This window comes from Columba livia, chromosome 22 (genome assembly GCF_036013475.1).
Source record: "Columba livia isolate bColLiv1 breed racing homer chromosome 22, bColLiv1.pat.W.v2, whole genome shotgun sequence".
In the NCBI taxonomy this organism is placed as follows: domain Eukaryota; kingdom Metazoa; phylum Chordata; class Aves; order Columbiformes; family Columbidae; genus Columba; species Columba livia.
The window spans coordinates 6,630,319-6,641,307 of NC_088623.1; the positions used below are offsets into that span (position 1 = coordinate 6,630,319).

Sequence of the window (10,989 nt, forward strand, 5' to 3'; positions counted from 1 at the left end):
GGTCCGTGTGCAACCCACGGCCGGACCCAGTGGCGGCTGCGTGGCCACGAGCATCTCCCACCGTTACAGTTGTTTTTATGCAAGGGTTTTTAGCGTGTCTGTTCAAACAGCCAATATACTAAATGATGTTTTAAATATTCATACAAGAGGGTGCTTTGCTGAATTCAACTTTGTCAATTGATTTCAAGCTGTTACGTCTGTTACATGTAGGAACATTTGCTATTTTTGCTGCCTGCAGGAAAACGCAAGTAGCAAAGAGGCAGTTGGTGCACTTAGAGGTGGGCGGGAAGGAAGAGGAGCTGAAATGAAGAACAAGTCGGTTAATCACACCGGTTGGGAAATGGGGAGGGAAAGCATTAAAAGACAAAAACTCTGTTACTCGGAATTCCAGGTTTTCCTTTATCTGAACAGAAAAAAAAAAAGGTGGGGGGAGGGAGGTATTTATATTTGGAAATGCTATTAACACGCTGCAGGTTTGAAACCGGCTCTAGAGTCACTCACCAGCTTCAGTGGGATCTCCCCAGCGCAGAGCAGGGCTGGCTGGCAGCCGCTCGGCCCCTTCTCCTGCCTTCCCGCTCTCCAGGGCACGACAGGCACGACGGTGCCCTCAATCATTCCTACTCCACAAATAGAAGCCAGAGCGCCCCGTCTCCTTCCCGAGCACAACGAGACAGATCGCTGCTTGCTCAGGCGCTGGCAGTTAAAACTTTAATGGTGTAAAGAGCAAACCAGGTGATACATGAAAATGAAGCAACAGCACAAATAGCAAAAAAGTTCTTAAAAAATTGTGTGTGTGAGCGAAGGGCATTTTTGTTTGGTCCCAGGAGGTGGGATTTACCACATGTGTGAACAAGCGCTGCTTCCTGGGGGAATGGCAGCGGCTCCGAGGGACGTCCAGGATTTCTGCTCTGAATTATGCTGGGATCATGAGATCCTAATTTGGCGAATGGAATCTGACCTGGAGGCGCTAAGGGCCCTGCACGGCGGTAGCCCCCAAACCTCGACAGTGCTGGAGAAAACAGTGCCCAGGTTAAGGGCGCACGGTTACTGTACAGGAGCACACAGGCGCGGGGTGCAAACCTTCCCTTTGCACAACCACGGTGCAGGCGGGAGGAGGCGGCACTGTCCCAAAATGAATCCCCCGGATCATTGGGTCTTGGTTCACACCAGCATAGTTTAGTTTGAGAAAATGCTTTCGTGTCTGTCCGGCTCTTATTCACTCTTTCCCGGCTTTTGCTCAGGGTTGTCCTTCCAGATGCGGATGGTGAGGCAGGTGGCCATGGCCAGCCAGCCCAGGTAGGGCAGCAGCAGCAGCGCGGCCGTCCTGTGGATGCGGTACCAGGAGCACACGGTGCCGATGGCCAGCGCGTCCAGGCACAGGATGTCGATCAGCGCCTGCGCAGAGACCAGAGTGACGCTGCTGCTGGCCCCCGGGAACCGCGGCAGCCACGGGGAGCAGCAATGGGGGAGCTTTAGCACCCAAAAGTCACCCGGAGTGATCCAGAACCCCAGGACTATGGCTCTGAATCGGTGGGACCTGAGTGCACCACACCAGGAGCCAAAACTGTTAGTTTTTTTGTTCATTTTTGTGTTCTGCAAATTAATACACTGTTCATGATGATCAGTGCTGCCTTCTGCTGCTAATGCCTATGCAGACAGAACAGAAACATGCCCGTGTTAGTACTATTATCACTTAACAAACTTTCTAAATGTACCTTTCATCCACAGAGTGACACAATTCGGGTGGAAACATAAGCCCCACTCTGCACCCCGCTGAGCTCCGGGCCCTGGCAGCTCAGGGAAGTGCTTTCCGAACACAGCACGAGCCGTGCTCTGCTGTGCCGCCCCTTCTCGCGTGTCCTCTCCCGGGCTCTGCAGTGCGTTGTATGTGCTCGATAAGCCCCTCGCAGCCTGTGTCCCCGGGGATGCTGAGCGGGCTGCTCGTGGCACAGGGTGTGACTCCCAGGGGACTTATCTCGCACCCCAACCCTTAACTGGGAGATGCAGCAGCGGGACTGTTGACTCCCCGATCTCCGCCGCGCTGGCGGGGCAGCTATCGGCACGGCAGGAGCAGGCGAGGGCTGGACGGCACCGATAGCATTGTCTGGAGCCAGGGGCAGCACCAATTGTGTCTGAACAAAAGCTCTTCCTGCAGCTCTCTTTACAATTGCACAATGCTACTTAGAAAAACCTCCAAACAGCCCCAAAACCCAAGGCAGGGGAGCCAGCGAACCAGCTGCCAGCAGGGGAAGGGCTGCTGGATACGTTACCATCCGCAGGTTTCGGGCACCGAAGAAGAAGGGCGGCCAAGCCCAGTTCAAGGCCAGCTGAGCCCCGTAGAGGCCCATGGGGACGATGGCTTTGCTGCTGCAGCCCCCCAGCTCGTTCCACACCAGGTAGGAGGCGTAGCTGTGGAGACAAACACACAGTAGGGGTTTGCAGTGGGACAGAAGAGTTTGAAATGTCTGTTCTTCCCTGTGTCAGAACCAGCAGGATGGGGGGAGCGGGATGCGGAACTCACCCCATGCCCGTGTACAGGACGGTCCAAGCCACAGGGAACATTTTGCGGGATGGACACCATGAAGGTTTTTTCAGCTTCTCATACCAAACAGGTATTTCTTTGCGGTTAATGAACCAGCCAAGGAAACCTCCAACATGAGGCAGGACGGTAAAACCAACAGTGTAAGCCCACATCCTTCCTCGGTGGCCTGACGTAGCCTTGTGCCTGCTGCAAGACAAAAGCAATAATCGGCACTTTAAAAGGACTCTTTTTTCCTACTTTGATCTTTCAAGCTTTTTCTTTAATTCCATTTTAGTCTGCAAGGCAGAAGGTAAATATTGAATGTTGCATTCAGCTCTGCTGCTGGCTCCTCTCTGCCCATCTCCCCATCTCTGGAATAGGGGTAATTATATGTCATGGTTACATTTTCCCCTCGATCTACCCAGCAAAGCTCCCCGCTGCTATTTCCCGCCTCCGTGCGATGCCGGCGTGGCGGGGTTCAGCCCGGGCGGTTGTCCTGTTAGAAGGCAGGACCGCGGCTCCTTTTATCGCTCCCCGCGCGGTGCCCGGTCAGACAGCACACGGGCTCCACCGGCCCCGCGTCCCGCCAGAGCCGTTATCTCTGCCTTGCACGTTATTCTGAACGCGCAGACCCAGGCGGATCATGCCCAGAATCCTTCTGAATTCATCTGCTTTTCCACCACGGGTCTCTATTTTAAATGAGATCTATAACAAGCCCACAGCCTTGCAGCAGGTTTTAAGCGCCCAGTGAACCTGGTTTAGCGCTCCCCGCAGCCCAAGGCAGAGCCGGGTTCCCCCCTCCGAGAGCTGAGGCACAAGAGGAGTTTCTTAACTTGCCCACCGTCTTCCTCTTGCTTAAAAGGAAGGAACAGTGACTTTGCTGATGAGATGGTTCTCCCACATGAGACAGCCGTGCTAAGACAACACCCAGCCGTCAGCTGCACTGCGGCTCGGAACCGGCCCGTCTTCTCCTTCCTTTGGTCTCTGTATGACCTGCCCCTTTGATCCACCAAGCAATTAAACCCAGATTAGTGCTCATCAGGAAGAAGAGAGCAGATTCTCCAGGCACAGAGCAGTCTTGTGCTGCCGGTGTAAGCACAAAACACAGCCGACCAAATGCACCCGGGCAAGACCAGGGTTTAGCAAAGCACGAAGAGAGAAGCCTTGCTATGGCCTGTGCTAATTGTTATTATGATCATCACATCACAAAGCATTCATCTTCAGAAACACACGCCAGCAGTACATGCCAATTTACACATCACTAAGGGACGAATACCCCAGACAGCACCCCTAACGAACAATTCCTTTACCAGACAATTTGTAGCGCTATTAAACTGTCTATGGAACCAGAAAGTCACCCGAACACTGAGCAAAACAATAGCCGTTAGTCTGCTTTTACAGCGTAAAGCAGCTCCAGCGGAGTTCTGGTTCCTCCATGGCACCTCAGAAAAGTAAAGCGGGAAAAGTACATTTTTCCGTCCTCTCACCTCCTCTGTAGGTGCCAGACCAGGCTGACGGGCTGCAGAACGGACCGGGGGTCGAAAACAACCCAACTGTCACGGCTGTTACACCGTAACGTGGTAGGAGCTGTAAAAACCTTACCGGCTCTTAGTGCTGCACAGAAAAGGGGTTGGACACGCGAGGCCAGCGCTGCGTCTGCTGCTGCTGTGCAACGAAGCAACTGCCAGCTCAGTTTTACCTAAATAGCGGGAAAAAGGGTGTGTAGGGCGCGCGGTGGCGGTATCAGATTACACAACGAGCCCACGTTTGGGAAGAGTTACAGGGGATTTGGGGTGGTTGAGCAACTGTGCGGGGGCAGGACCGGCTCCTGGGCCCGGACACGGCTGAGATGTGACATCCGGGGCTCCAGGTTTGGTGTGGGGACAAGCGTCTCATTTCTATCGGGCTGGGAGCGCGCTGGGCGTGCAAAGGTACAAGTTAGTGTGTCACCTACGAATGAACGTGATAACTGCACAAGAGCTTGTGCGGAAGGGGTCAGGTCCACAACGGCAGGATTGTGCACATGTTGCACAGATGGGAACTCTGCGGATTTGCTCCATCTCAGGGGCTGTCCCAGAGTCGGTGACAGAAGGAGCCTGATGTGGGGACAGGGATGTCCCTACCATGCCAGTCCCCCATGGTTAACACAACACTGATTAACCGGGATCTTTTGGTGGTTGCCTGTACACTGGCCTTTGGGCTCAAATGCGCTGGAAACCACTTGGATCTGAAATAAAGACACTACACCAGCACGCTAAATGAGAACAGAAAAAAGCTAGAAATCAATTTCCATTAGTGAGCTGTCTGCAAGGGACGGGAAATTAAACTCTAATTTACTTCGGTTCTGGGTCATTACCTGCATTTCACGGGCACAGGCAGAGCTGCTGGTTCCTAGCAGAACGTGATATTACTGTTATAACACAGAACCAATGGTAGCTTCTGTTTTATTGGGCTCAGAAGGAAATTCCTTTCTGTGGGAGGAGAAAGCAAGCAAAAGGCAGCGTGAAGGGGCAGATCTGCAGCCAGCGTCAGCCGCGTGCTGCTGTTGCGGGGCTGTGCTTATAGAGCGTAATTGCCACTTTGCAATAACAGATGCGGTGCACATTTATCAAGCAGTAGCCACCTGCAAATCCCTTTGGAGTCGGTTGCTATTTGCGGTTGGAAACGTCTGTCAAGCAGCGATGCAGCTCCTCCATGGGGTCGGATGGTTTCCATCGCAGTCAGCCGCGTCTCTGCCGCGCAGACCGTCACACAGGCTGCCCGGTAGTGTTGCCGTCACCGCGCTGTGGCAACTTGGTCAGAAAGCAAGAAATCCCACAGTTTTTAGTTGGTGGTATTTCCTTCCCTGGGCTTGGGCACAAACCCGTGATTACTGGTTTGCTTGGCATAGAGCAGCTGTATTCCCAGGCTATTTTAGAGCCTAATATGCCGGAAGAATTGAAAAGTAAGGGTCAAATCAAGAAGATCTCGGTAAATCCGTGAAGCGGGGGGTGATGCTGCATGAATAACAAACGTGAAGGAGGAAGCTGGAGGCGTCCGCAGGCACCCGAGGGCAGGAGGGACGCGAGAGGGAGCGCGGGACAAGGACCAGCCTGGGAGCAGCTTTTGGTGGCACTGGCCGGGGCTCCGCGCTGGGACCAGGGTGACCGGTAGTTTAAATACGGAGACAGGCGTGTCTGCGTGTCCCCGGCGTGAGCACCCTGCGCCAGCAGTCCCGCAGTGCCGGAAAGGCTTCTCTAGCACAACGTTCATTTTCCTCTGTTACCACAAGTTGATGTCTCAATATTTCTGGTTTGAATCACTTTACAGCGATACAAGGTGAGGTAAACGACCTCTTAGGAGATCATTTCTATACTCGATCTTGGTATGCTGCTGATCATTACGGTAACGTTACTGCTGGGTTTCAGATCGCTGCTGTATGGCGGCAGCGTTCTCATGGAAGAGAAGACACAGAACTGAGTTACACAACCGTGTTTGTTTTCCTCTTCTTAGCAACCTTTGCACATTGTCCCAAGAGGTTCTCAGATTCTGCAAGATTAGTTGCCCAAATATAAAAGCCCTGTTAACCTGAATATATTATTGAAAACCAGCATGTGTCAATCTGCCCTAGTTTTGAAAACAGAGATGCTGGGTCGGCTCCGGCATAAATCCACCGCGCTCCTCGGGAGCCGCCGGAGCTTCTCTGGTTTACAGCGGCAGGAACGTCGTCCTGGCTGGTGCCGCTGGTGGGAGCAGGAGCGTGTCCGGAGCCACCACCGAGGCCACGGCGGTGCCGGGAGGGACCTCCAGGCCCTCACATCTGCCGGGCAGCTCGCTCCTGCCAGCTGCGGCGCTCACGGGAAAACCTCTCCTTTTTCAATACAACAATTTCCCCTAGCAGTGTTTGTAATGAATAAAATCCTGTCTTACAAAATTCCCAGATATGTTGAAACAAGATTTTTGGACAATATCTAGGAATACCCAGCTTGTCCCTTGGTTTTGCCCCGTGAGCGGCGGCAGCGCTGGGCAGGGGATGTGGGTCGCCCGCTGAGCCTGAATTGCCGACCTCTCTCCACTAGAGGGAATTTCAAAACACCTTTTTTAGGACTAAAGTCCAGTTTTCGGTGTGTTGAGCACGCTGCCTGCAGGACCGTGCACGGGGGCGCTGGCCCTGCTGTGAGGCACAGCACCTGTCTCCTTCCTGGCTGATTATAACTGATCACAGGAACAAACTCCGTTGTGAAGTGAAGCAGAAAAGGCTCCTCGGTGGTTCAGGGCTCAGGCTTTGGTGCCTGTGCCCCGGGTCTGTGTGTCCCGCAGGGCTCTGTCCGTACCAGCTCGGAGCCGAGTGGTCAGGCTGAGTTCCGAGGGGAATTGTGGCTGCTGGAGCCCCCGCAGCGCTGCTCGTTTGCCGGCAGCAGAGCTGGTGTGCGGAGCTGCCGCGCGATAACCGCGGGGGAACGCTCCGTCTTATCGGCGCCCGCAGGCTGCACCTCTGTAGCCAAAGAATAAACTTAACGGACAGAGTCCAACACCGGCTTTCATGGCAGGAGCAGCTTAGTCTGGGGACAGGAAGATGATTGTGAGCAATTAAGTTATGCAGCTTAACGAATTATCACTCTCTAGCTGAGCCTCTTTAATTAACCGCATGCACAGACCCAGCCCAGCACTAATGTGACATAAAAAATTTTGCCTTCAACTACCAGGACCAGTACTACCGGCTTTACCACAGCACTTGGTAGCGCTGATTCTGACCCACGGCACCCGTGTCCTGCAGAAACGGTACAAAGCCCCTGGCTGGGCGTTGCGCTGCGGTGGGTTAAGCGTTGTCAACCCAGCTGCTTAGTTCTGTCTTACTAAGTCATGATCGCAACCCTTGTATTAATGTCAGATTGGGGTATCAGGTTTAAAGGGAGCCAGAATAATAGTGTTCACCAAGGATTTTATAATGCCTTAATAGAGTAATTTAAAATGTGTTTCAAGGTCTTTCCCACATGCAGAGTTAATTGAGAAAAGCTATTGCAGTTCCAAGCGCTGCTCTCACTTAAATCAAGTCCATTTTCATGTGCTGATGTGCCCTAAACTCCCTGGTGCGGAGTTCCAGCCGGAGAGGCTTTGGGGTGAGGGCGCGATGTTCACCCCTCGGGAAGGCTCTGGGGAGAGGGTTTTCCTGCGGGGGTTTTGGGGACAGCTGGGAACTGGGAGGCAGCGTTTACCTCCCCAAGGGGTCAAAAAAGCAGCAGGTCACCCCTGGACCCTCAGCTGGGTTCTCTGCAACTGTCAGAAAATCTCCCAGATATTTCCAGGTGGTTCAGGTAACGAACTGGGGGTTCAGAGCAGCACCAGGCAGCGACTGGTGAGCTCCAGGGGACTCACGCCCCTTATTCCTGGGGCAGGATGGTGCTTGGTGCCCTGGTGGTAGGATGGCTTTGGTTTTTAAGGACATGCAGCTGAGCCACAGTCATTACCGCTGTTGTCATTGTTTAGCTACAGATTTTTGCAAGATCGCAAGGAAAAAGGGCCGCGGAAGATGTCGTGCTGCTCGTGAGCTGCCGAGGCGCCGGCCGGGCCGCGCAGACCTCATCCATTTCAGCGTCCTGACCTTTGGGGCCGGTTCTGCAGAGTAAGTGTAGAACAACACCACCTAAATCACGGGTGTAAATCCCCCCAGACGAGCACGATCAGCACTTGGAAAATGCCAGAGAACTCCCCTGGACTATTCTGGTGAACAAGCTGATAGGCAGAGCGGTGGTTCAGGCAAATAAGAGGGCGCTGTTGGAGAGAGTGGGCTCTGAATTGGAAACACAACTTGTATAAAGGCAGCGGTATGGTCTGGTCTCCTTCAATGAGTGTTCTAAGTACAAAACTGACTTTATTGCTGGCTTTGTGCTGAATCAGGTGTTCTGACTGTAATTGAAGAGTTTCCTCATTCACAGCAGAGACCCATCCCAGGGCACCGAATTACTGCAGTGTTCCCGCAGCACCGGATGAGCAGCGGACGTCTACACGGTGTATTGAGTGCAGCCTTGAAACTGCTCTGCCAGAGCTCCTGATGCCTGGACAGGCTCCAGCTTTGACCCGAAAGCTGTGTGACTGCCAGGAAAGCAGAGCGGAGCTCAACCAGCTCCATGCGTGTCGGAGTGGCTGCGTCTGCGGGAACGAGCTCATCCCACAGTGCAGATATAACTCCAGGGTTGTCGTATCTCCAGTTTGCCCGGACCACAATTCAGGAAGATTGTTCAGGGAAAGGCAGGGAGATCTGGGAATGAGGAATCAATTGGAGGAGGCTCTGGAGGCTGCCGGTTCGCAGGGTGGAACAAACCGTGGCTCGTAAGCGGTTTGCTGGGAGCTGTTCGGCCCATTGCGGGTGTCCCTGCTGCCCGTGCAGCCGGGTCCCACGTGGGATCCCAGACAGAGTCGGTGCAGGAGATAAATGGGAGATAAACAGCCCTTGGGGACAGTGTCCCTGCCACATCCAGGGCAGCGTGTGCGGGGCTCGGCCAGGGCTGGGGGTCCCGCACCCGCCGAGGGAGGGGAACCTGCCTGGGAGCAAAGGGCTTTATTAAAGAAATGAAGATGATAAAAGCAAGTGTGATTTCCCAGCTCCTGCCCACTCACGTTTAATATCCAGGAAATTAACTGGAAAAACCTCTATTTCCGCAAAACTCTGGGTGGTTCTGAGTTTAACCCAGTTCTAGTTATAAGGTACTTGTCTCAAATAGCAGATCTAGATTGCCACCAGGTCTTGGGTTCTGGTTTAGGGTCAATCCTATTTGAATGGCCAAAGGCAAATACTTCAATAATAGTGGCCTTAATTTTTTTTTAATAATTTAATTAGGAGCTTGATCTGGTTTTGGGGCAGGACACAAAGTGGATTATGGGAGCAGCTGGCTCTTTAATTAGGGCCATTTCTCTTTTGTTAAAGTTTAACCCATGCTCACACAGAGAGGCACAGACAGCAAGGGATGGAGCTTCAGCAGCTCTGCTGGCGTGGGGTTGTGTGGGGGTTGTATTGGGTTTATGTTGGGTTATGTCATCAGGTTTGTATTGGGTTTGTGTTGGGTTGTGTTGGGTTGGGTTGTGTCGGGTTTGTGTTGGGTTTATGTTGGGTTGTGTCGGGTCTGTGTTGGGTTGGGTTGTGTTGGGTTGTGTTTCTGTGGGTCTGTGTGCAGAGTGCCAGGTCAGCCAGGTACGTGCGAGATTATGTGACTGGAAATACTCTGAACTTGCTCGAATCTCACTGCAGCGATCCTGAAGCACCAACTGGCAACTGTGTCACGCACCTATTTATAGAGTCCAGGAACCAGAGGGTAAATATTTATTTAGATTCCGATGCTTAATCTGCTACTGGCTGATTGTGTGGAAACCCTGAGCCCCCACTCTTTCTACAGCAATTTATAACCGGAGCCTTCGTCTCCTCTGCCCTCCCAACACTCCCATGCACATTCCATGGGATTAGTGCTGCAGAAAACAGGCACGGCCTGGGTTCAGACCCTCCGGCTCCCCCTGGTCCCCGCTCATCTCCCCAGGCACCCTGCCCTGCAGGTCCCCTCCCTCCCTTTAACTGACGGGCACTGGAGGCAGGAATTGCAAACCCAGCACCCGGGGCGCTGAAGGGGGTGGCCCGGAGCTGTCACTGCTCTGTTGGACACACAGACTTGTTTGCGATGACATGGAGCTGTGGAGTCACTTTCCATCGCTGAGCTGGCAGAACGGTGACAGCTGTGTGGGGCCGCCCCCTCCGTTCCAGCGCAGAGTCCTGCGCCCGCCATAGATCCTGCTGCGGCCCAGCCGCTCCCTCCACAACAGACGGGATCAAGGGCAGGACAGGGAACTGGAAGGATGCTCATGTTCATCAGCAAGGAGTGATGGGGACAGCATCTCCCCTGCCCTGCCATGGTCACCGGCTGCCTCCCAGCACAACCAGTGACCAGGACACTGCGGCTCCAGAGGGAGGCAACCCCAGCCCCAAAAGCGGGGTCTGTGTGCCTTGTGCTGGAGCTGGAAGGCATCAGAAGTGGCTGCAGACCGGGGTCATTAGCACAGGTGTGCTGTGTCTGTGCCTATTAACAAGACACATGCTCATTAGCGTGGCACACAGTCCCAGCTGTCCCATCCCAATCAGTGCTGTTAAACCACCCTGTCCCCCATCCCCTGCTGCTGTTCCCTGTCGCAGGCCCTGCTGGAGCCCTGTGGTACCGGCAGGAACAGCTTGGGGACACCGGCACCCAGACGGGTCCTGCCGGGGTGGGGCAGCAGGTGAGCAGCGCGGGGTGTGCGAGCAAAGGTGCGGCAGGGAGGGCGGCTCGGGGCGAGCTCAGGGACGCGGCCAGCACTGCGACTGGGCTGCTGTTCGGGAAACGCACAGGGCAGTGACAACCGGGGGAGCCCCAGTTCCCTTCTGTGTGCCGAGCCTGGTTCTGCTCAGCAAGGCGAGCGCCCCGCGTGCTCAGCTGCGGTTGTTCGCTAACAGAGGTGTTGCCATCCCA

General features: G+C 54.1%; 1 protein-coding gene across 5 annotated transcripts; it reads right to left on the reverse strand.

The window, feature by feature from the left end:
• Positions 1-381: 381 nt before the first annotated feature.
• On the reverse strand, positions 382-5,689 carry TSPO2 (translocator protein 2). Of its 5 annotated transcripts, none has more exons than XM_065039090.1 (4): positions 5,145-5,689; positions 2,522-2,728; positions 2,271-2,409; positions 382-1,395 (listed from the first exon to the last, which is right to left on the reverse strand). In XM_065039090.1, exons 1-4 carry the CDS (start codon positions 5,234-5,236, stop codon positions 1,213-1,215), a joined length of 621 nt encoding a protein of 206 aa, XP_064895162.1. In that variant the 5' UTR covers positions 5,237-5,689; the 3' UTR covers positions 382-1,212. The 5 variants fall into 5 exon arrangements, with proteins under 5 accessions (XP_064895162.1, XP_005513787.2, XP_064895163.1 ...); XM_005513730.3 differs by lacking the exon at positions 5,145-5,689 and adding an exon at positions 4,009-4,279; XM_065039091.1 differs by lacking the exon at positions 5,145-5,689 and adding an exon at positions 4,124-4,278.
• Positions 5,690-10,989: the final 5,300 nt, after the last annotated feature.